Below are 26,335 nucleotides of genomic sequence, written 5' to 3'. Positions count from 1 at the left end.
AGAGGAGAAACGCCAACTGTCCTCCAAGGACACCAGAGAAGAAGCTAGCCGACTGCTAGTGCTCCAAGCCAAAGCCAAGGTAAATAGAAATATTACCAGTGATTCCCTGCAGCAAACAGAGTTTTTAACTCCCCTGCAAGGGTGTGTCAATTGAAAGCAGGAGGGAGGTCGTCCCTGGGTTTCAGGCTATGTGCCCACGTAGCAGATTTGATGCAGAGCGTTTTTGCCTCTCTCTGGCAGAAAAAAACGCATGCAGATTTAGATGCGTTTTTTCTGCCAGAGAGAAGCGTTTTTTCAGCGTTTTTACATGCGTTTTCCTGCAAGGGTGTGTCAATTGAAAGCAGGAGGGAGGTCGTCCCTGGGTTTCAGGCTATGTGCCCACGTAGCAGATTTGATGCAGAGCGTTTTTGCCTCTCTCTGGCAGAAAAAAACGCATGCAGATTTAGATGCGTTTTTTCTACCAGAGAGAAGGTTTTTTTCAGTGTTTTTACATGCGTTTTCGCATGCGTTTTTTCAAGCAGTTTTCCAAGCGATTTTGAGCATCACTTGGAAAAGTGCTTGACAAGTTGGTCACACAATATAAATCCATGCAACCGGCATGGATTTATAATGTGTGAACAACTTAGATGCTTTAAATGCAGCATCTATAGTAAAAAAAAGAGAATTAAAACGTTAAAAATAAAAAAAAACCTGTATACTCACCTCTCCGGTCTCCTCCAGTCTGCTCCTTGCCACGTTCTCTCTCCTTGCCGTCCCGCAGTGTACTTTCAGGACATGCGGTGACGTCATTTAGTCAGCTGATGGTCACGCGACCATCACCTGACCGCCGACGTCAGCGGTCGCGTGACCATCAGCTGACTAAATGACGTCACCGCAGGTCCTGACAGTACACAGCGGGATGCCAAGCAGAGAGGACGTGGCCGGGAGCAGACTGGAGGAGACCAGAGAACAGACCGGGGGCCGCCGGAGAGGTGAATATACAGGTTTTGTTTATTTTTAACTTTTTTATTTCTTTTTTTCACCGCGTGGTAGCCGGGATGAAGAGGAGTTGTAGTCTCCTCTTCATCCCGGGTACCACACGCACCGCGATTGCGCTGAAAATTCGCAGCCATTGAATTTACCTAATAATATACCTAAGGGTTTGCTGCGAATCAATGTTCCTCAATGGCCGCGAATTTGCAGCGTAGTCGCATTAGAAATGGTCATGCTGCGTTTTGCAACGCAATGCGAATTCGGCGCGCAAATTAGCGCATCATGTACACAGCACATCCGAATTCATATTGCTTTGCATGGCAGCCTGTTTTGCAAGCGTTTTCGCAGCGGTAAAAACGCTGCAAAAACGCTACGTGGGCACATGGCCTTAAAGTAAGAAGGATTAAGAAGGTGTCTGCAATGCCAAACACAGTGATCTTCTGCAGCCAGATCCAGAGCGACGGTCTGTAACACCCGACACACCAGTGACAGCAGCCCCCATATGATATAATGTAGCCCCCATATAATATAATGAAGCCCCATATAATATAATGAAGCCCCATACAGTATAATGCAGCCTCCATATAATATAATGTAGCCCCCATACAGTATAATGCAGCCCCCATATAATATAATGTATACCCCATATAATATAATGTAGCCCCTATATACAGTGGTGGCCAAAAGTATTGGCACCCCTGCAATTCTGTCAGATAATACTCAGTTTCTTCCTGAAAATGATTGCAATCACAAATTCTTTGGTATTATTATCTTCATTTAATTTGTCTTCAATGAAAAAACACAAAAAGAATTGGCCTAAAGCCAAATTGGATATAATTCCACACCAAACCTAAAAAAGGGGGTGGACAAAAGTATTGGCACTGTTTGAAAAATCATGTGATGCTTCTCTAATTCGTGTAATAACAGCACCTGTAACTTAGCTGTGGCACCTAACAGGTGTTGGCAATAACTAAATCACACTTGCAGCCAGTTAACATGGATTAAAGTTGACTCAACCTCTGTCCTGTGTCCTTGTGTGTACCACATTGAGCATGGAGAAAAGAAAGAAGACCAAAGAACTGTCTGAGGACTTGAGAAACCAAATTGAGAGGAAGCATGAGCAATCTCAAGGCTACAAGTCCATCTCCAAAGACCTGAATGTTCCTGTGTCTTCCGTGCGCAGTGTCATCAAGAAGTTTAAAGCCCATGGCACTGTGGCTAACCTCCCTAGATGTGGACAGAAAAGAAAAATTGACGAGAGATTTCAACACAAGATTGTGCGGATGGTGGATAAAGAACCTCGACTAACATCCAAACAAGTTCAAGCTGCCCTGCAGTCCGAGGGTACAACAGTGTCAACCCATACTATCCGTCGGCGTCTGAATGAAAAGGGACTGTATGGTAGGATATCCAGGAAGACCCTACTTCTTATCCCGAGACATAAAAAAGTCAGGCTGGAGTTTGCCAAAACTTACCTGAGAAAGCCTAAAACGTTTTGGAAGAATGTTCTCTGGTCAGATGAGACAAAAGTAGAGCTTTTTGGCAAAAAGCATCAACATAGAGTGTACAGGGGAAAAAAAAGAGGCATTCAAAGAAAAGAACACGGTCCCTACAGTCAAACATCGCGGAGGTTCCCTGATGTTTTGGGGTTGCTTTGCTGCCTCTGGCACTGTACTGCTTGACCGTGTGCATGGCATTATGAAGTCTGAAGACTACCAACAAATTTTGCAGCATAATGTAGAGCCCAGTGTGAGAAAGCTGGGTCTCCCTCAGAGTCATGGGTCTTCCAGCAGGACAATGACCCAAAACACACTTCCAAAAGCACTATAAAATGGTTTGAGAGTAAGCACTGGAGACTTCTAAGGTGGCCAGCAATGAGTCCAGACCTGAATCCCATAGAACGCCTGTGGAGAGATCTCAAAATGGCAGTTTGGAGAAGGCATCCTTCAAATATCAGGGACCTGGAGCAGTTTGCCAAAGAAGAATGGTCTACAATTCCAGCAGAGCATTGTAAGAAACTCATTGATGGTTACCGGAGGCGGTTGTTCGCAGTTATTTTGGCTAAAGGTTGTGCAACCAAGTATTAGGTTGAGGGTGCCAATACTTTTGTCCGGCCCATTTTTGGAATTTTTGTGTGAAATGATCAATGATTTGATTTTTGCTTCATTCTCTTTTGTGTTTTTTCCTTGCAAGCAAATTAAATGAAGATAATAAGACCAAACAATTTGTGATTGCAATCATTTTCAGGAAGAAACTGAGCATTATCTGACAGAATTGCAGGGGTGCCAATACTTTTGGCCACCACTGTAGTATAATGCAACCCCCATATAATATAATGTAGACCCCATATAATATAATGTAACAGCCATATAGTATAACACAGGCCCATATAATATAATGCAGCCCCCATAAAGTATAATGCAGCCCCATAGAGTATAATGCAGCCCCCATACAGTATAATGCAGCCGCATATAGTAGAATGCAGCCCCCATAGAGTATAATGCAGCCCCCCATACAGTATAATGCAGGCCCATACAATATAATGTAGCCCCCATATAGTATAATGCAGCCCCCACATACAGTATAATGCAGCGCCATATGCCCTCATAGTATAATGCTGCCCCCCATACAGTATAATGCAGGCACATACAATATAATGTAGCCCCCATATAGTATAATGCAGCCCCCACATACAGTATAATGCAGCACCATATGCCCTCATAGTATAATGCTGACCCCCATACAGTATAATGCAGGCCCACACTACTCCAGTATTATGGCCATCATTTACTCACTGATGCAAAAAATAAATAAATACATACTTACCTCTCCTCGTTCCCCCGGTCTCTGCAGCATGTCTCAGCAGCTCCACTGCCCGGCGTGCGATGAAATGGCATCATCACGCCACTGTGTCAGAGGAAGAGGGGTAATGATGGGAGAGGAAACGTAACATGACGCTTCCTCCTCCATCATTGCTTTCAACAGTATCGGCATCTATGATGTCAATACAGTTGAATACACGATGCGGGAGAGGGGGAGCGGCACTGGCACTGGCCCCCTTTGATTCAAGTGACCTATAGCAGCCGCATGGTGTGCTGCTATTAGCGGCACGCCACAGGCTGGGGGCCCCTGGGAGAGTGGGGGCCCTAGACAGATGCCTAGTCTGCCTGCCCCTAATGCTGGCCCTGCTAGCACCAAGAGCCTGGCTCTATAATACCCGATGAAGACCACAGAAATATACCCTGAAACACCATTGTATTCCTAGAAAGAAAATACATGAATCTATTAGAAGCTACCACAGCAAAGTAACTGCTCCGATTAAAGGGGCTGTCGAGCACTGACATAAAGATGAATGGGAGATAAATCTGCAGTTCTCGGCAGCGGCTACTAAACTGTAGTATCCCTCTCAATGCATCACTAAAAATCCGTTTACTAGGACTGACTAGCGGCACGATACGACCACCGATCGTTTGAAAGTTTACAAGGCAGACCAAAGTAAATGATGCTCACTGATCTGTATAGATCGCTCAGTGTACATAGGCTGCCATGGTTTTTTGCAGCGCGAGTTCTGTTTACACAGGATGATGCACCGCCAGGTTTACACAGGTGCTGCACAAAAGATAGTTTCACCTGATGAACGAGTGTTCTGATTGCTCGTTGGATGATCGGCAGCCTGTTTATACAGCAGGATAATCAGGCGTTTTTAACAATGCTTGTTCACGTTGATCACTAAACACCTTGTAGACCTCTTCCAGAGCAGATATCAGCTGATTGATCTTATATTGATGACTGATCCTATATCCCAGGGGCATATCTAGGGGAGGCAGGCAGGGCATGTGCCCCGGGCGCAGCCGGCAGGGGGGAGCAGTCAGGTGGCCTAATGGGCGGTCCGAGGTGTCCCCCCCCCAGCGGCAGCATTCTGCCGCCCCCCGGATCGGCATTCAGCCGTTCTCTGAGCAGGCGTCAAGCTGACAGCCCGCTCAGAGAAGCTGCAGTGTGCTGGCTCCCAGTGATTGTACAATTGAAGCTCTGACCGTCGGCGTAGAGCGACGTCAGCAGTATGATCAGGTCATGTGATTGTAGCGCCCCTGTGATCCGGCAGCCACAATGGCATCGCCTCCCTAACGGGGGTGATATCGTGTCTGGAGGTAAATGGAGCTCCCTACATCAGGTAACCACGCATCCTCGCCTCTTCCAAGTTCATCATCTACACCAACAAGAACCCGCTGATGCATCTGGAGACTGCAAAGCTCGGTGCCTTAGAGCAACGGTGGATGGCTCGGTAGTCCAACTATGAATTCGTCATTAAGTATCGAGCTGGTAACAAAAATGCCAACGCCAATGCCTTATCCCACAATGCGAACACTCCAGACTCGGAAGAAGACCCGTCAGGCCTGAAAGAGATCGAGATGCAAGCATTCCATCGCCAGGAAACTTCCCAATGCTCCCACTGCGTGAATAACAAGCGCTCAGCAGTCCAAGAGTTCTCTCTCAATCCACTACCTCATCATGGTTGGGCAGAGATACAGAACAGCGATCCAGCCATCCGCATGGTGAAGGAATTGCTTGGGACAGCTGATTCATCTCCCACTCCTGATGCACCACCAGAAGTCTTACAGCTGTGAAAGGAAAGGAAGAAGTTGTTCTTCTATGAAGGCAAACTGAGCCGAAGGACTATCAACTCCCGTACGCATGAGCTGGCGTGGCAGATCGTGGTCCCAAGAAAGGATATACCAATGGTCCTTGAAGCCTATCACAACCAGGCAGGACACTTTGGATGGAAGAAGTTAGAAGTCGTCATCCGTGCTCGCTTCTTCTGGATGGGTATGAGACGGTCCATTGAAAAGTGGTGTAGAGAATGTAGCCCATGTAACCTCAGAAGAAAAGATCGCAACAGCCAGAGGGCCCCCTTGAAGCCCATCATCAACAAACAACCACTCAAAATAGTGGCTCTAGACCACGTGAAATTGTCCCCGAGTTGGTCAGGATACACCTATGCCTTGACTCTAGTGGACCACTAATCACGCTTCCTAGTGGTGGTGCCAATAAAAGATCAGACGGCAAGAAAAACTGCCAAGGCCTTTCAAGAGTACTTCTGCAGACCCCACGGTTACAATTCTTGACAGACAGAGGTCCAGCTTTCGAAGCAGAGGTCTTCCAAGAATTCTGCACCCTGTATAGCTGTAAGAAGATCCGGTCAACACTGTACCATCCGCAAGGTAACGGCCTGTGCGAGAAAATGAACCAGGTGGTGACCGACTTGCTAAAGATAATACCGCTAAAAGAGCGCAACCAATGGCCTGAGAAGTTACCAGACCTATTTGAGATGTATAACCACATTCCTACAAAATCGACTAACTTCACCCCGGCTTACTTGATGCGAGCAAGACCAGGTAAACTCCCCATCGACATGGAGATGGGTGTCCTAACACCACAAAACATACCTAGCCAGCCAGATAGAGACTGGGATACTGAGAAACAACTACAGTACTGCAAAGTCCAGCAGTGTGTTGAAGAAAGCCTGTTGCAGGCCCGGAAAAAACAAGAGAAAGACTGCAATCAACATGCCCCTGACACTCCTTTGTTACCAGAAGAGCAAGTGTTGTAAAGGAAAAGAAGAACACATAAGCTAGATGATCAGTGGGAACCTGAACCCTACATAGTTCTACCAAGCAACTTTGACAATAGCAAAGTGTGCTTCATCACCAAGGACGGAGGAAAAACCTCTGCTACTGTATCCAGAGATCATCTGAAAGTGTGCCCAGTTCAATTGTGCAAGAAAGATGGAAGTCCAGAAGTTCCTCAGCAAATAGAAGAGACTGAAGCAAAGGTTCACACAATCCTAGGTGAATTTCCCCAGTCCTGGACACAAGTAAACAATGCAGTAGTAGTGCCAGTACTAACATTCCCGCAGTTGACCACGGCAGACACATCAGAGACAGCAAATCCTCAAGAAGAAGAGCGATTAACCCTAGCAACAGACACTTTAACTGCTTCGGATGAAGAGAATTTGTCTCCTGTCGGCAGTGAGCCTGTCGTACCTAAGGTAAACTCAAAGAGTCGCAGAAAGCTGCCAAGTATCCCCATAGTGCGCAAGTCACAGCATAGCACACAAGGAAAAATCTCTAGTCGCTATAGAAAGGACACATAGAACACTCTATAAACCTGTACATACGTTAAAGTGTGCTTTATTGTAACGTTGTTTAGAAATGTTGAAAAGGTTTGCGCCCACATGGACTAATGTGAGACCCAGTAACCAATACGCTTAATTTGCCTACAAAGAATATTGTAGGGACTTATAAGCTAAACTAAGTGTACCCAAAGGTGGACTAATGTACTGGCTGAGTACTGTACTAAATGCACCTTTCGGGGACTATTGCTCTTTTCTTTCTTTTTGCCTTAACGTGTCGTGGCGAGAGTCACGCCGCGCCTTCGTAGTTCCAGGGAGAACTAAAAAAAAAACAAAGAAAATATGCAAATACGGTCTGTGTGTCTTGTAGCCATACCCAGGGACGATACCTCAAATTAAAAGGTGGTTTGGGGCGGTAATCCACCAATGCACTACAATGCACTGTTTGATTTTTTTACAATGTTTTTATGATTTCATGCCATGTTATTTGTTCAATTAGAGTGCCTTCCAGAAGGAAAGGTGTGATTTGTTATTGTGAAAATGTTTATGTTATTTACCAATACCCTGTATTTTATGTCTTTACAGTCCGGGAAGTACTGTGATTCACTAGGGTGAAATGTGGCGCCCCTGCGGTCCGGCAGCCACAATGGTATCACCTCCTTATCGGGGGTGATATCATGTCTGGAGGTAAATGGCGCTCCCTACATCAGGTAACCATGCATACACACACAGGCCTGATCCCTGACCAGAAGGGGGAGCACAAGCTCCTAGTTTTAGGGAGTGACATCCTCTTCTGGCTGGGGAGAGTGAAGAGTAGGAGCAGTAGAGTGTGAGGCAGTGAACGGAGAAGTAGCAAAGGAAACAAGAGCTCTGGGGGGTCAGAGTGTTTTGGGAAGGCTCACCCCAGGCTCATGCTGAGAGGAGGACACCAGAGTCCTGGGCTATTCAGGGGATTGCAAGCGCCGGCAGCCAAGTCTGGAGACCAGAGGATTACAAATCTGCTGGTCACGCATGTGTGGCACCCCAGGTCTGGTCACCACAGTGGCAGTAATGTCATGTCTGAGAGCATGTGGGAGGTTCCCTGGTTGGGGACAATTAGCATGCAGCACCTCCTGCCTCAGTCCAGGGAGGGGAGAAATCTGCCCTTTATAAACTGGATCTGGGGCAGGGTTAGAGAGACAAGTTAGAGAGAAGTTCCAGTGAAGTTGCAGATAGGGACAGGTCAGCAGCAGGCTGAGGAGTCCCTGTAGGCAGAGGAGGAACACAAGGCCAGGAGGGGAGCTAGCAGAGTTCATCCTGGCTAGAGACTTACAAAGCCGGACACTGGAGTCCGAGGCTGTGAGGGTTATAAGCCCAGCAGCAGAAAACCACCATGCAGGGGACTTCAACTCCTCTGGCCCAAGGAAGCCCGGAGGCTCAGCCACACGAGAGGGACCACTACTGCCCCGGAGGGGTGAGAAGTACCGAAGGCCCGAGTCGCCAGTCTTACGGGTGAGAACAACACGGTACACTCAGAGACGTGGGCTACCACCACACTACAGCGGGATAGCCAAGAAAGAGTGAAGTCAGCACGGTAGGCCTACAAACTCCCCCTGACCAGCGGGATTTCCCAGTTGCTCTCAGACTGACCAAGCCTCCATTGTTAACCTGTATTCCGGATGGGTCCCTTAATACCACCAACAGTAAAGACCCTGAATTGCAAGACAGACTCCGTGTGGTTACTGCTGCTCCCGCGCACCATCACCACCAACATCCCTATTTACTGCCCTGAGGCTATATTCCTCCCGTGGGGAGTTATACTACCCTCAGCTGCACCCACAACACCAGCCTCAGCGGTCTGCCCTGCAGCGGAGGTTCACTCTGACCGCAATCCACGGGTGGCGTAGTCGGACATTTAATCACAAAAATCGCCAGGACGCGACGCAAGGTCCTCAACCCCGACGGTCAACAGCGGAGCCACGGCCTACAGAAGAAAAGCAATGGAAGGTAGGCCACGGTTGACTAGGGGGGAAGAAGATGTCGGAAGCAGAGGGAACTGCCACCGCCAGCGCGGCCGCTGCCGCAGTAATGCCGCTTACGATGCCTTATATCCCCAGAGCGGCCTGGTTGCCCCAGTACTCAGGGGAGTCGCATACCCTGAGCGACTTTAAAGAGAGACTGTATAGCCTATTCAAAATGTACCCCCTGACGTAGGAACAAAAAGTAAGCATACTGATAGGCCAGTTAACCGGCGCGGCCCAACGAGAAGTAAAGTCCTGGTCACTCAGGGACAAGGGAACCGTGAAGGAGATTTTAGCCCGTCTAAAGGACACTTTTGATACCCGCACCTCATCAGAGATCAAAATGAGATTTTATGGGTGCAAGCAGCGGGCCCAAGACAGTATAAGAGACTATACTTTGAATTTGCAAGAGGCCCTGAGAGCCATTAAGCAGGCAGACCCTGACAGTGTGCGGAATGCAGATAAACTGCTGACTGAACAATTCATTGAGGGTCTGCTGTCCAGTGCCCACCGAACCCAGTTACGCCTAATGGCCCTGCAGAACCCTACGTTAGACTTTGCACAGTTTAAGGACAGAGCCATCCGGGTACTCCGAGAACCCGCACCCGGTGGCATTGCGGCCTCCAGGCGCCCTGCTATCACTTATTACCAGGAGGCGGCGCCCCAGTCTATAGAACCTGCAGGAGCCAATGCACAGACTACGAATAGTACCCCGTCTACAGACCTGCACCATCAGGTCCAAGAACTGACCAAAAGCGTTGCCGCACTAACCAGGACTGTGCAGTCATTACAGGTATCCTCTCCAGGAAAGATCCAGCTGGCTACCAGTCCGGAGGAAGTCCCATGGCGCCGACAGAAGAGGATCCCACCGTCGAGAGGGAAGCCAACGGACAGCTACGACAAGGATGGACAACCCATCTGCCGCTGCTGCAGCGAGCCAGGACATATTGCGAAGTACTGTAATTTAAACGAGCCCAACCTGGGGCAGAGGGCCAACCCCCAGGTGTAAGATCATCAGGCCCGTCAAACTGGCGTGACAAGTATGTGGGGGGACGACCGGTCTTGCCTGTGGTACTGGATGGCATTCCCATGAGTGCGCTGTTGGACACCAGGTCACAGGTAACCACCATCCCCTATGTACTTTTCAAGCGGTACTGGAATGACACGGATATTACTCGCTACCCAGATAATGACCTGAGCATCATCGCCAGCAATGGTCAGCCCATGCCGCAGGTGGGGTTCAAGGAGGTGACCATCAAAATTGGTAAAGTTGAACTACCGGCGCAAGGACTGATTATTGTGGACATTGACCGTCGTGAACGTCACCCTAAAATAACCTTGGGTACTAACGTTATTGAAAATTGTCTTTCAGAGATAATTGTTATATTACAGCAGGTTGCAATGAATGCCAGCACCAGCCAGCAGCGTGTCTTACAAAAAGAGATCAGAGCCCTGATGAAGCGGCAACAGGTAGAACTGTCTGGAGGTGAGATTGGTAGCGTTAGGATGAGTGACCCATTCCCTATCGCCATGCCCCCAAAAAGCGAAATGATGATCTGGTGCCGGACTGCAATCGGGTTAAGAGGTAGAGACTACCAAGCTATGGTAGAACCCGTTTACTCAGACAGTAGGCCCACCATTTTGACAGCACGGGGGGTGGTTGATGTCCGTAATGGGAGGGTACCCGTCCGCATCCTAAATATGTGCCCCGGTATGCCACTCTAGCCAAATTGTTCACCGTTAACCAAAACTCTGTAAAGGCCGTGGAACCCTTGCCTCCATCTCAACCAGAGGAGGGTAACGGCTCCAAGAAACAAATGGAGGACTGGTGTCAGAAACTGCATGTGGGCACCGACTCCACTCCCTCACACCACAAACAGGGAGTCTACCGGGTGGTTCAGGAGTACGAAACAGTTTTTAGCAAACACCCGCTAGACTTTGGGCAAGTAAAGGGGGTAGAACACCACATCCCCACAGGAGACCATCCACCCTTAAAAGAGAGATACTGGCCTGTACCCCCTTCACACTATCAGAATGCCAAGGGTATGTTACGAGAAATGAAGAAGGCTGGGGTGATCAGGGATAGCTGTTGCCCCTGGGCAGCTCATCTAGTTCTTGTAAAAAAGAAAGATGGCATGATGAGGATGTGTGTAGATTATAGAAAGGTCAACAGAATAACACACAAAGATGCGTACCCGTTACCTAGGATAGAGGAGTCTTTGGCTGCATTAAAATCTGCTAACTTCTCTACTTTGGATCTCACTAGCGGGTACTGGCAGGTTCCTGTAGCAGAGTAAGACAAGGAGAAGACCGCCTTCACCACCCCGATGGGTCTCAGTGAATTCAACTGTATGCCGTTCGGACTCTGCAACGCACCAGGGACCTTCCAGAGGCTGATGGAGTGCTGTCTGGGGCACAGAAATTTCGAGACGGTCCAACTCTACCTGGATGATGTCATCATGTATTCCAAGACCTATGAGGACCATCTAAAGCACCTGGCAGAGGTGTTCGATGCCCTGGCAGGCTTCGGCCTAAAGGTGAAACCCTCCAAGTGTCATCTACTGAAGCCAAAAGTACAGTACCTGGGACACGTGGTGAGTGCTGACGGAGTAGGCCCAGACCCAGACAAGATCACGGTGATTAAGGACTGGCCAAGACCCTCCAGCATAAAGGAAGTGCGGCAGTTCCTCGGGTTGGTAGGCTACTACCGAAGATTCTTCTCCGGGTTCACCAAAATGGCAGCCCCTATGCAGGACCTCCTGTTAGGTCAGTCAAAGACTAAAAGTCAGAAGCCGCCCTTTAAGTGGGACAAGTTGGAGGAGGAGTCTTTCCGCCAGCTGAAGATGGCCCTCACGGGGGATGAGATCCTGGCCTACCCTGATTACGGCCAGCCTTTTATCCTCCACACCGACGCCAGTAACGTGGGGCTAGGAGCCGTACTGTCCCAGACCCAGCAGGGCAGAGAACGGGTAATTGCTTATGCTAGCAGAAAGCTGAGACCCACAGAGAGAAACCCTGAGAATTATAGCTCCTTCAAGCTAGAGTTACTGGAAGTGGTGTGGGCAGTCACCGAACGCTTCAAGCATTACCTGGCTTCTTCTAAGTTCACTGTGTACACGGACAACAACCCGTTGACACACCTGGACACTGCAAGACTTGGTGCCCTAGAGCAGAGATGGATGGCCCGGCTGTCCAATTATGAATTTACTATCAAATACCGGACAGGGCGCGCAAATGCCAACGCAGATGCATTGTCCAGAATGCCTCACTTGCAGGATGGTGGAGAGGATCCAGAAGAACTGGAAGAAATTGAACTCCCTGCATTCCACCGTCATGGGATCACCCAGTGTTCCCACTGCGTAAAGGAGAGGTGCTCTGCTACCGCTACGTTCAATCCCTTACCCCACCATGGCTGGGCAGAGACACAAGATATTGACCCCACAGTCCACCTGGTGAAAGAGATGCTGACCCAGGCTGATGCCCACCTTGATCCGGATGCTCCAGAAGAAACCAAACAGCTGTAAAAGGAAAGGAGCAAGCTGTTTCTCTACAAGGGGAGGCTGTGCCGCAGAACCGTCAACTCTCGAACACATGAGCTGACCTGGCAGGTAGTGGTCCCAAGGCGGGATGCGGCTATGGTCCTAGAAGCATACCATGACGGAGCAGGGCACTTTGGATGGAAGAAGTTGGAGTTCCTGTTAAGTGAACGGTTCTTCTGGGTAGGCATGAGAGGGGCTATAGAGAGATGGTGCAGAGACTGTGGCCCGTGCAACCTAAGGAGGAAGGACCGCGCCAGCCAGAAGACTCCCCTGCGGCCCATCATCACAAAGCAGCCCCTTGAGCTGGTGGCCCTGGACCACGTAAAGCTGGCTCCAAGCAGATCGGGATATGTCTACGCCCTCACAATCGTAGATCACTACTCCCGGTTCCTAGCGGCGGTCCCTGTCAAAGACTTAACAGCTCAGACGGCCGCCAGAGCCTTTCAGCAGCATTTCTGCCGCCCACACGGGTATCCAGAGCAAGTGTTGACTGATCAAGGTCCAGCGTTCGAGGCTGAAGTCTTCCAGGAATTCTGCAACCTGTATGGCTGCAAGAAGATAAGGACAACGCCTTACCACCCCCAAACCAACGGGATGTGTGAGAAAATGAACCAGGTAGTAATAGACCTGCTCAAGACGTTGCCCCTGGAGGAACGCAGCCTGTGGCCTAAGAAACTGCCGGATCTGGTGGACTTGTATAACCATATCCCAGTAAATTCTACCAACTGCACCCCAGCTTACCTAATGAGAGCAAGACCTGGTAAGCTGCCAATTGACCTGGAGATGGGAGTCCTGACACCCGAGGACACCTCACCAGAAGCAGACTGGGACACAGAGCGACAGCAGCAGTACCGGAAAGTACAGGAGAGTGTGGAGCGAAATCTGTCTCAAGCAAGAGAGGAATTACAACCAGCATGCTCCTGCTGCTCCCCTGGCACCTGGAGAGCAGGTCTTGAAGAGGAAGAGACGGCTCCACAAGTTGGATGACCAGTGGGAGAAAGACCCGTACACCGTACTGCCCTCAAGCCATGAAAACCCAAAGGTATGTGTTATCAGTAAGGATGGAGGAGAGACCACAGCCACTGTCTCCAGAGACCACCTGAAGAAGTGTCCCGAGCAGCTGTAAAGTGCTGATGAAGACCAAGATAGCCCTCAACCCGCAGAAGAAAGGGAAGATATTGTCAGTACAGTGCTCGGAGAATTTCCCCGGTCCTGTACACAAATCAACAATGCTATAGTGGTACCCGTCCTTACCTATCTCCAGCCAGCCCCTCAAGGGCCTGCAGAAGAGCAAATAGTGTTGGAAGAGCAAGTGGCCCTGGAGGCAGAAGAGTACATACCAGCAGCTCAGGAGAATGAACCCTCTGCTACTAGTGAACCTGCCATGCCCGTGGCGAGCCAAAGAGTACGCAGAAAGCTGCCCAACGTACCAGTAACATCTGCAAACACCTCTAGTGCAGACACGAGCACACCCAGTACACAGGGGGTGGAAACAGGGGACCCGAATAGAGTACCACCAGACAGTGGGTTACGTAGGTCCAACAGGAGCACTAAAGGTCAGGTACCCGCTCGCTGGAAAATCTAAATCTAAACGTGATATAAATGCCTGTATATTGCAAATGTTAAAATGTTTGTTGCCTACATACTAATTATGTTTTTCTAGTTACCCGACAGGGTTCATGGACTAACAGGTTATGGACAATGAATAACCGGAACTGAACTTTGTACATAGTTGCACCTGGTAAGGTGCCCTCTTTTGAAGACGACCACAGAACACAAAACCCGTGGAGGTGGCTGAAGACGTGGTGCAACTCCGGATCATCAAAGCCCTGTAGCCACCCCAGGGCCTACGTGGAGGGTTTGGGACGGGTCCCTCAAAGTGCATCTTGGGTGACCTAAAAAGACTAAACTTCTTGTATATATGTTACTGTATTGTTATTACCTGTTGTGTTTTTGCAAAATGTGTTTAGTCCCGGAGTACTAAATTTCAGTAGGGGAGAATGTGGCACCCCAGGTCTGGTCGCCACAGTGGCAGCAATGTCATGTCTGAGAGCAGGTGGGAGGTTCCCTGGTTGGGGACAATTAGCATGCAGCACCTCCTGCCTCAGTCCAGGGAGGGGAGACAAGTTAGAGAGAAGTTCCAGTGAAGTTGCAGATAAGGACAGGTCAGCAGCAGGCTAAGGAGTCCCTGTAGGCAGAGGAGGAACACAAGGCCAGGAGGGGAGCTAGCAGAGTTCGTCCTGGCTAGAGACTTACAAAGCCGGACACTGGAGTCCGAGGCTGTGAGGGTTATAAGCCCAGCAGCAGAAAACCACCACGCAGGGGACTTCAAGTCCTCTGGCCCAAGGAAGCCCGGAGGCTTAGCCACACGAGAGGGACTACTACTGCCCCGGATGGGTGAGAAGTACGGAAGGCCCGAGTCGCCAGTCTTACGGGTGAGAACAACACGGTACACTCAGAGACGTGGGATACCACCACACTACAGCGGGATAGCCAAGAAAGAGGGAAGTCAGCACGGTAGGCCTACAAACTCCCCCTGACCAGCGGGATTTCTCAGTTGCTCTCAGACTGACCAAGCCTCCATTGTTAACCTGTATTCCGGACGGGTCCCTTAATACCACCAACAGTAAAGACCCTGAATTGCAAGACAGACTCCGTGTGGTTACTGCTGCTCCCACGCACCATCACCACCAACATCCCTATTTACTGCCCTGAGGCTATACACCTCCCGTGCGGAGTTATACTACCCTCAGCTGCACCCACAACACCAGCCTCAGTGGTCTGCCCTGCAGCGGAGGTTCACTCTGACCGCAATCCACGGGTGGCGTAGTCGGACATTTAATCACAAAACCCTATAAATAGACCGCCATTTGGGGTTGACCACCCTGAGCCACGGGAACGGGTCCCCGCCACGCAAGGACTACAACCCCCAGCATCCACAAAAGGTCCGGTTCTGGGTATCCCCACACACACACGGCCCAGGGGGTGCGTCACATGTAGACTCAAAAAGCTCAGCAGTATAGAGAGCCTGGAGCTGTAAGAAACAGCACAACTCCCCTGATAGGCTTGTGTGGCACCCCAGGGGTCCGGTTGCCACAGTGGCATTGCCTCCCTCACAAGAGGTGATGCCATGCCTGGAAGCAAGCTGGGGTCCCCTAATCAGGCTTTACTAAACATACAACACTTTCCTGGCTCCAGACCAGCAAGGGGAGACCCTCCCCTTGGCAACTGGGATCTGGAGGCAGGGTTAGTTAGTCTTAGTGTGAGGAGTTGAAGTCAGGACGTCGAGGAGAGAGGAGCAGGGGACTGGAGCTGCGTGGCAGCTCACCCCAGAAGAACCAGCACAGAAGAACCAGACACGGGAGTCCGAGGCTGTTGGGCACTGAAGGCCCAGCAGCAGAAACCGGAGGGCAGGAGACTGCAGGTCTCCTGGCCCCATCAGATGCCCGGAGGCTCAGCAGCACAGAGGGCCCAGCACCGCCACGTGGGAGCGACGCACTAGAAAGGCCCGAGCTGCCTGCCATACGGGTGAGCACAGAAACGTTGCACTCAGGGACGAGGGCCACCGCACAGCTACAAGCAGCAGGGCCAAAGAGTTTAGTGGAAAGGGAAGGCCTCCAACTTCACCTGGCAAGGAGGATTCTTTACTTGCTTCCAGGCTGCCCGAACTTCCACTTCTAGCCAGTACCCTAGTCCCGGCTTGCCTAATCACCACCAGTAAAGATAAGAGGAAACCGCCATTAAGTTGTGGACTGATTATTGCTGCGCCATCAACCCCTGCACTACAATGCCCAGCATAACCCATAACATCTACACTGCCCTGGACCTAAGCTCTACCTGTGGAGAGACACACCATCCCTGCTGCAGTAACATCTGCTGCAGAGGACCTGCTCCGCAGCAGCGGCTCCCTTATCTGCATACCACAGGTGGCGTCACGAACTTTATACAATCACTATAAATCCCCTATCAATAACCCCTTTTTATTGACCGCCCTGGGTCACGGACCGGGTCACCGCCACTGTGACATCCCCCCAGCATCTACCGGCGCGGCACCGGGTACCCCACGGCCCAGGGGGCGCGTCACTTGCACTGCCTGCTGGCTGAGAAAACTAAAGAGAGAAGGGAGCAAAAAGAGGAACAGATCAGCTCACAAGCATCTGAGAATCTGAATATAAAGGGCAGAAGGAAGGCATACTGATTCCACCTGGTGGCTGGACCAGTAACCCACAGGCAACACGTGACCCCACGCTGACGTCACGACAAGTGAGGCGTGACTCAGCGCTGGAGTCCCCACGGTGGCCGCTGGGTTGTGGGCGGGGTTATTTCCCATGTCACACCCAGCATCCACCGCGCGCTTTCCCAATGAATGAAGAGAGCGCGCGGTGGATGCTGGGTGTGATGCAGGGGAATAAACCCGCCCACAACCCAGCAGCCACTGGTGGAACGCGGAAGAGGGACCCACGGCTGCAGCCTGAACTTGTCGTGACGTCAGCAGATGTCAGCACTGGCTGCAGCCGGGGGTCACGTGATGCCTGTGGGCGGCCAGTGATAGCGCCGCTCACAGGCATTATCTGCAGCACAAAGTATTTACAGAGATACTTATGCCCACATGCTGAATACATTGGGCAACTTAAAAAAAGTACCGAACAACCCCTTTAATCTGCCTCTTTCCTTCTTTCTTCACTGCTCATCATAACCCCCATCATCACCCCAGGGGCCAGCTCTGGCTGAGGGGAGTGATCTACCTTGCTGCACTACCTTCTATCCCCTGGGAACCCGATATGCAGCGCTGACCATCCCTGGCCAGATACCTCTGCTGGCGTCACGGACCATCCATAAACTATCATCCCCTATAAATAATCCCCCCTTTCACTTGCCCGGTCAAGGCCACGGAACTGGGCAATCGCCACCGTGATACCCCCGTCAGACAGTCTGCCCGGTTATCGAGTACGACCGCGGCATGATCATGCTGCTGACGTCACTCGCCGACGCCCACAGGAGGGAAGAGCAACGGTGTTAAGTGCTCCTGTGGTGCTGAAGACACCGAAGATTCAGATGGGGGGGGGAGGGATTTATTTATTGTGCAGGGGGGTTATTAATTGTGCACGGGGGGTATTTATTGTGCAGGGGGGTATTTATTGTGCAAGGGGGCATATTTATCAATTGTGCAAGGGGGCATATTTATTAATTGTGCAGGGGGGTATTAATTGTGCAAGACGGCATATTTATTGATTGTGCAGAGGGGTATTTATTGTGCAGGGGAGCATATTTATTAATTGTGTAGGGGGTATTTATTGTGCAGGGGGGTATTAATTGTGCAGGGGGGAATATTTATTAATTGTGCAAGGGGGTATTGTGCAGGGTGGCATATTTATTAATTGTGCAGTAGGGGTATTTATTGTGCAGGGAGGCATATTTATTAATTGTGCAGAGGGCTATTACATATGCAGGGGGCTATTTATTAATTGTGCAGGGGGCCATTTATTAATTGTGCAGGGGAGCTATTAATTGTGCAGGGGGGGCATATTTATTGTTTAGGGGCAATTTATTAATTGTGCAGGGGGCATATTTATTAATTGTGCAGGGGGGCTATTAATTTTGCAGGGGCCATATTTATTCAGTGTGGAGGCGAGATTTAATCTGTGGGGAGTGGGTGCAGACACATTATTACTAGCGAGGAGGAAAATGTGCGGTCACAGTATGGGAAGCGAGGGTGATGGGATGTGTGAGGACACAGTATGGGGAGTTGGGGTTGATGTGTGAGGAGGAAATATTAGGAGGTAGGAGAAACGTGTAAGAAGACTTTTGAGGGGAGTAGTGTGAGGAGACAGTATGGGGGAAGAAAAGTGTGAGTGGGCACAGAATAGAGACTGAGTAGTGGATGGGCGATAGCATGGGGGGACAGTGTAAGGTCACAGCCAGGAGGGAACAGTATGCTAAGGAGGGGGAGCATTATGAGGGGGCACAGTATAGAGACAGAGCCCTATAGGGGGGACACAGTGTGAGGACAGTGTGAAGAGGGGGCCCAGTATGGAAAAGAAAGGGCGATGTAGAGAGCACCATAAGAGGGACTGTGTGGGGGTGATATTTTGTGCAGGGAATATAGTGAGGGGCAATTATTCATTTAGGGGCTCAGCGTATGGCAGATATTTTTATTTAGGAGCATTATAATGACTCTGCTATCTTTCAGGGCATCGTGTGGGGATGTTCTGCAGAAGACCGGAGAAGAAGGAAGTCTGCAGATACGGCTGTGGATGTGAAAACTCATCATGGTGTCTGGGCAAGAGGAAGAAAAGAAAGAGAACAACTCCAGAGATGGCGTCATCTATAAGGTACCTGGATGTAAATGTTTTTTATGATGATGACATTTTTTTTTTATTATTTATGTTAGGAGCATTAAAGATGTTGTCCACGTTTATGATGAGTCTGCAGTCATTCTATGCGACTGCAGACTTATGAATTCTCACAGTGCGCACTGCACAGTGTCAGGATTCTCATGCCGGCGATTTGTATACATGCAGTCATGTGCTGACTAGACATGCGTGGCCTCACTCAATGAAAATGAATTGAGGGAGGCCGGACACGTCTAGTCGGAATGTGGCCAGAAGTATACATGACTGTACACTGTTGCCATGTCAATGGAGAATCCTTAATGTGTGCAGTGCATGCGCTCTGAGAATTTAGAATCCTGCAGTCACACACAATGACTGCAGACTTTCATCTCAAATCTGGACGAGCCCATTAATTATAAAATGAAGCCCTGTAGCCAATCCAGACAGCGTGTAATATTCTCACTGTCAGGACTCAGCTCTGCTTGCTGGTTCCATCAGTCATCGCATGGCCACTTCACTCATATGCGATTTTCATACTTACGGTGAAGTGACAATGAGCTTTTCTTCCTGCTTCTCTCAGAGAGATTAAGGAATAGCAGCTCCTCGGCATGTGACTAAGGCCCCACTAGTATTTGGTCAGTATTCGGTCAGTATTTTATCTCAGTAGTGGGTGACAAAACCAGGTGAGGAACAATCAGAGAAAAGGTATAATAGAAAGAAGTCACCAATTCTGCATTTATCACCCACTCCTGATTTTGGCTCCCACTCCTGAGAAAAAATATTTATAATGGAGCCGCGACCTTAGTGTGCAAATTGCACATGTGCTGGGGAAGGGCCGTGGGGGGGCGCAAAACTGAATTCTTACCCCGGGTGCTAGAAGACCTAGATACACCTCTGCTATATCCATCCCAGACAACCCCTTTAAATATAATTCTCAGTTATCAGTACAGCTCTAGAATTTAGTCAAAATAATTTAGTGTCAATTCATATATTACTGATATTGCACCTTTTTCTGTACTTGTTAGAAATTGCTCTGCTCCTTTCACATCTTCTTCTTTGAATTGCTGAAATCCAACAACTGACTGAATGAATCCAATCATTTCTGGAATGGAGATCTGAATCTTGACCGGTATATCTGTGATTCTGGAAGAGAAGAATAGGTGCTTGTGATAAATTTTATTGAGCCAAGGACACTAAGTTAAATATTTTTAATTCACATGGTAAAACAACAATAGTAAGAACAAAGTGTGTTTTAGCACTCGGTGACATTCAGTAAATGTTCAATGAGCATTTTGAGCACATTTATTATTAGCAGCAGAAATTTCTGCACCAAAAACTTGTCTCTTGGCAGGAAAGGTGCTGCGTCACACAATTTTTTTTTCTTTTTCACTCTCATTTTTTTGAATGCGCAAGGACGCTGCAGAAACACTGAAAATTAATAAATAAGCCGTGTTTGCATGAGATTTTTAAAAATCTCATTAATATTTCTGGTACTGTAAACAGCAGCATTTTATTTTTGGTGTAGAAATTTATGCTGCAAATACTCCTCGGATGCACATACCCAAATTCTCCTCTGATGGGTACTAACTAGTGATGAGCGAGCACTAAAATGCTTGGGTACTCGTTGTTCGAGTTAAGCAAATTGGAATGCTCGAGTGCTCGGTCCGAGCAACGAGCCCAATGTAAGTCTATGGGAAACGCAAGCATTTTTCCATTGGCCCCCCCGGAGGTCTGCAGAGGGCCTAAAAATTGCTGAAATCGATGGGAACAGTGTTCAAATGACATGGGAACAGCATGAGGAAGACTCCTGGAAGCATTTCTGACTCCCAGGTCACTGCTGTCAACAATGTTGTCAGAGTATTGTGCCACTTTTACGGACTCACAATAAAACATGTAAAAATGAACCCAAAATGGATTTTCCTGGGAAAAATGTTAAGGAACATCCTTTCTGGGGTAATGACTTGTATATAAGCCAAATAAATGACCAAAATCAAAAATTCTCGTTCCTCCACTCCTTGGGCTATGTTCACACGTAGCGTTTTTGATGTGTTTTTGCACTTTTGTATTGCTTTCAACAGTGAAAAATACATTCACCGGTAAATGTCATTTTAACATTTTACTACCTTATCTGGCCATGTTGTGTGTGAGACATGATCAGACACATCCTGTTTCATTTATGAAGGAGAGAATCTGAAAGTCACAAAGCCTATTTTTATAGGGCCATCAGGCAGCCTTTAGTATTCTTAAAGGGCCTGCGGTCGGTCCTCGCTATTAGAGAGCCATCAGCCAGCTATGCTTTGTTGTTCCCATTATTAATGAGTTGGTCTCCTATACTGTTATTGCGTATGCAGTGACTGCAAGAGCCTCCAAAAATTTGGATGCACCCCAATACCCCTTTGAAGAGACATAGAGGTGGGCCTCAGTAAAAAAAAATGTTCACATTATAAAGGAGTCAGCCCATGCAGTGACTGCTAGGGTTGCCAAAATTTGGGAAACACCCAAATACCAATTTAAAGACACATAGACGTGGGCCTCAGTAACGACATGTTCCCATTAGAAAGGAGCGGTTCTGCTACACAGTTATAGGGTATGCAGTGAGTACAATGGCTGCCAAAATTTAGGAAAAACCCCAATACCACTTTAAAGACACATAGAGGTGGGACTTGGTAACGGCATGTTCCCATTAAAAAGGAGCAGGTCTCCCATACTGTTATTGTCCATACAGTGAATGCAACAGCTTCCAAAAATTTGGAGCCACTCCAATTCCCCTTGCAAGAGACGTAGAGGAGGGCCTCTAGAAAAAAAAATGTTTGCATTATTAGGACATGGGTCTCCCATACTGTTATTGGTTATGCAGTGAATGCAACGGCTGCCAAAAAATTTGGAGCCACTCCAATGCCCCTTGTAAGAGACATAGAGGAGGGCCTCATGAATAAAATGTTCCCATTATTAGGAAGTGGGTCTCCCATACTCCCATACTCCAATGCCCCTTGCAAAAAACGTAGATATGGTGATATGGTGGTGGAGGATGAGGAGAGGGAGGAGGACAAGAGCAAATAGACAAAATCAGGAAGTGTATACCCATGTCTGTGTGTGGAGACAGAGGTTCATGGGAATAGAGTTAGACCTCGCAAAAAAACACTGTATTTGAGTTTGTTACGCTGCTATCATTCGGTGGTGTTGAGAAGTCTGGCCCAATCCAGCCCTTGTTCATTTTTATAAGAATCAGCCTGTCAGCATTTTCAGTTGACAGATGGATGCGCCTATTGGTTATAATTCCACCAGTGGCACTAAAAACCCGCTCTGACAAAATGCTTGGAGCATCACAGGCCAGGACCTCCAAGGCGAAGAGAGTCAGTTCATGCCACGTGTCCAGCTTGAATACTGAATAATTATAAAGCACAGAGGAATCACGGAGTAAGTTGGTACAGTCGGAAAGGTACTCCTTCAGCATCTTCCTAACCTTTTCCCTCCTTGAGAGACTACCCCGCGCATCAGAGCTTGTGCGATGGTAGGGTCTGAGAAACCTGTCCCAGAACTTTGACAGTGTTCCCCTGCCTCTGCTGGATTGGATTTGAGTCTCTCTCGCCTGTACTCCTTGGTTGTTCAACGAACTGTGACCTCTGCCGCCAGCGTTTTCAGATGGGAATTTTTTTAATAATTCCGCAACAAGGTCCTTCTGGTACTACCCGATTTTAGCAGACTTGTCCGCCACAGGAATAAGAGCTAAAAAGTTCTCCTTGCAGCGTGGGTCTAAAAGTGTCACCAACCAGTAATGACTGTCACCCAAAATTTGGAGAACGTGAGGATCACGGGAAAGGCAGCGTAACATAAACTCAGCCATTTGTGCCAGACTGCTAACAGGCAAGACTTCCGTGTCCTCACCAAGAGGACGACTGATCATGCTCTCCTCCTCCTCCTCTTCCCTCTCCTCAGGCCATCCACGCTGAACAGACAGTATGACAGTTGTGTGGGTAGTACCGTCTATAGCACAGGAAATGAGCTCCTGTTCTTCCTCCTCCTCCTCTTTCTCATTGTCACCCAATCCAAGATGAAGTGAGATGAGGCTGGGCTGTATGGAATCACCCTGTATGGTTCCCTGCTCCACCTCCGGCTGCAATGCCCCTCTTTAATTGTGAGCAGCAAGCGTTTCAGAAGACAGAGAAGCAGGATGGTGACGCTAATTATGGCATCATCGCCGCTCACCATGTTGGTGGAGTCCTCAAAGTTTTGGAGGATGGCACAGATGTCTGATATCCATGCCCACTCCAGAGATCTTATGTGTGGAGGCTGACCTGAATACCGCCGGCTGTGTTGATGCTGGTAGTCGAAAACTGCCCTCTGCTGCTCACAAATCCTTCCCAACATCTGAAATGTAGAGTTCCAATGCATGGGGACATCGCACACCAGTTGGTGAGCTGGAAGCTGCAAACGCTGCTGAAGCACGGCAAGGGCGGCGTAAGCTGTAGCGGACTTTCTAAAATGGGCATACACATGGCGTACTTTGGCAATCAGATCCAGCAGATCCGGGTTGGTTTTGAGAAACCGCTGAACCACAAGGTTTAGCACATGGGCCAGGCATGGTATGTGTGTGAGCTCGCCTCGCTTGAGAGCCACCACCAGGTTACAGCCATTGTCACACATGACCATAACTGACTATATTTTCAGTGGTTTCCGCCACAGATCTGCCTGCTCTTTCAGAGCTGTCCACAACTTCAGCGGTGTACGGTCTGTCATCTAAGCATGTTCGTTTCAGCAGAGCCTGTTACCGCTTGGCCGAGGCAGTGCTGCAATGCTTCCAGCTTGTGACTGATGTCGTCATTTTAGCGATGGAGGCTGAAGAGGAGGAGGAGGTGCAGGAGCTGTAGAATGTGAGGGCAACCATGATTGACCCAGGGCCCGCAATCCTCTGTGTCGGGAGGACATGTTCAATTCCAAGGTCCGACTGGGTCCCAGCTTTCACTATATTAACCCAATGTGCCATCAGTGAGATGTATCGTCCCTGCCCAGAAGCACTTGTCCACCTGTCCGTGGTTAGGTGGACATTCCCAGTAACTGCGTTGTTGAGGGCACGGCTATATGTTATGGGACACGTGCTTGTGTAATGCGGGGACGGCACACCAGGAGAAATAGTGGCAGCTTTAGACCGAGTACCGTGAGACGGCCGCCACCATCAGGTTGTAGAAAGCTTCCATCTCCACGAGCCTAAAAGGCAACATTTCGAGCACAAGCATGAGCAAAATGTGTGAATTTAGTAGTGTGGCCTGTGGGGCGTCGGCTGCGTATTTACGCTTGCGTTTCAAGAACTGGGGTAGGGACGTGGACGTGGTAGCTGATAATGCTAGTTGAGATTGTGCAATGACAGGTGCAGGACGGGAGGCATCTTTGCATGCACCATGGACAGGGGATTGGCGTGCATGCACAACAGCGGAAGGAGCAGTGGTGTCACCCGCAGACACGGTTTCTGGACCCTGGGTTTCGGCCCACATAGTCGGGTGCTTTGCTGTCATGTGCCTGATCATGCTTTTGGTGGTCAGGCTGCTAGTTTTGCTACTCCTGCTGATGCTGGCCTGGCAGATGGTGCAAATGGCCTTTTTGAGGTTATCTGCAGAGTCTTTAAAAAGCAACCTGACTCGGGAAGACCTAACAGTTGTACTGGCAACTTTCGTCATGTTGGTGTTACGGGGAACGCTTGCCCACCTTGTGTCTGCGGTCACCACAATGCTTCTTTCTGCCTGTTGTGGTGCTACGCCTCCCTCCCCCTCTGTGCTGCTGTCCTCGCTCTGCATGTCCCCCTGCCAGGTAGGGTCAGTTACTATATCATCCACCACCTCCGCACCCTTTTCCTCCTCCTGACTTTCTGGCAATTGTGTCTGATCATTATCATCCACCTCTTGCAACAGTAATTGCACTTTCCCACCATTGCCTTTGTGTGACTGTGGCAGCTCAAATATTTGGACATCGCTACACGCGTTCTCCTCTTGCCCTGCTTGAAGCTGGCCGGGCGAGAGGCCCAAATCTATAAATGGAAAAGTGAACAGCTCTTCTGAGTGTCCAAGTGTGGGATCAGTTGTCTCCGGGCACTCGGCATGGTGGGAGGAAGGAGGATCAGGGTGAAGAATATGCAGTCCAGTCTCACGGCTACTGAAACTTGACCGTGTGGAAGACAGGGTGGTGGGTGGTGGTGGTGGCAAAGTGACTGGAAGCATTATCTGCTATCCAACCAACAACCTTTTGACACTGCTCTATGTTCAATAGTGGTGTTTTGCGGTCCCTAGTAATTGGGACAGGAAGGTTGAGCGACAAGATGTGGGTGTTTGTTGTGGCAAAATTTCACCTTGCCCACGTCCTCGGCAACTGCATGCACCATCACCATCACGTCCACTTCCCTGTCGCTTGCCACGCGCCTTTCCTATTTTAAATGGAGGACAATATTTTCCACGTTCACTACAAATAGTTGGATTTGGACCGCAGTTATATGTGATAAGTCTAAAGGACAACCACAGTTTAAATAGCAGGCCTGTAGTTTATTATTCTTCACAGCTAGCACGTGTGAATAGCTTCACTGACACACTGCAACAAACTGTAAATGGAGGACAGAAATGGCTGAATTTGGACCGAAGTTATATGTGATACTTCTGACGGACAACCATGGTTTAAAGAGCGGACCTGTAATTTACTTTTCTTCACAGTGAGCACATGTGAATAGCTTCACTGACACAGTGCAACAAACTGTAAATAGAGGCCAATATTTTCCACGTTCACTACAAATTTCTGGATTTTTATCGGTGTACTATTGAAAAGATCTGGCTGTATTCTGCTTTGCTAACAAGCAAATGGAACAGAAAAATTGTGTACTTTGGATTGCTTTTTAAGCAAATAATCAAGATTAAGATAAAAAAAATAAGCCCTGGCCCCTGATAACTGGGGCTATGTCTATGGATATCTGTAACAGCAGGAGCAGACAGAACATGCAGTGGACAATATTGTGCTGTATAGTGTTCACAAATTTCTCTGCCTGCCTAACTGCTGCTATCACCACTGAATATAGGCAGCTGGATTAGTCCTCAGAAGGACTGTTAGTTCAGATGGATATATAGATATGTTGTGGAATACCTACACTAACTAATAAGCAAATCTCTCCCTCACGCAGCAGCATCTCTCCCTACTCTGCGGGTCCAAGGGGAAAATGAGACCGTAAACCAATATGTTAATGCACTACAGGAAGTGACGGCCCATATCATTAAGAAGGCTCGAGATGAGAACCGAGGACTTGGACCATTGGATGAAGTGTTGCGTGACCAACTAATTGCTGGCTTGAAGGACTCTTCCCTGAGGCAGATCTTAAAGGAACAGCTGCGT

The 26,335-nt window shown here is 48.9% G+C and overlaps 1 protein-coding gene across 5 annotated transcripts in view; it reads right to left on the bottom strand.

Moving 5' to 3' along the window:
• The window catches only part of LOC141160834 (putative methyltransferase DDB_G0268948), a 223,611-nt gene that overhangs the window by 29,921 nt on the left and 167,355 nt on the right, over positions 1–26,335 (bottom strand). For 3 of the 5 annotated variants that reach the window (XM_073645628.1, XM_073645625.1, XM_073645627.1), the window contains one exon: positions 19,980–20,116. The exons of 1 other annotated variant lie outside the window; for it this stretch is intronic. In XM_073645628.1, coding sequence (XP_073501729.1) covers positions 19,980–20,116 — 137 coding nt within the window. The remainder of the gene's footprint in view (positions 1–19,979; positions 20,117–26,335) is intronic. One more of the 5 variants, XM_073645630.1, reaches the window with a different exon arrangement.

This window comes from Phyllobates terribilis, unplaced genomic scaffold, assembly GCF_046119375.1.
Source record: "Phyllobates terribilis strain yellow unplaced genomic scaffold, ASM4611937v1 Scaffold_9__5_contigs__length_417890890, whole genome shotgun sequence".
Lineage (NCBI taxonomy): Eukaryota > Metazoa > Chordata > Amphibia > Anura > Dendrobatidae > Phyllobates > Phyllobates terribilis.
Note: the sequence above shows the minus strand (reverse complement) of the source record. Positions and strands in the feature narration are given on the sequence as shown.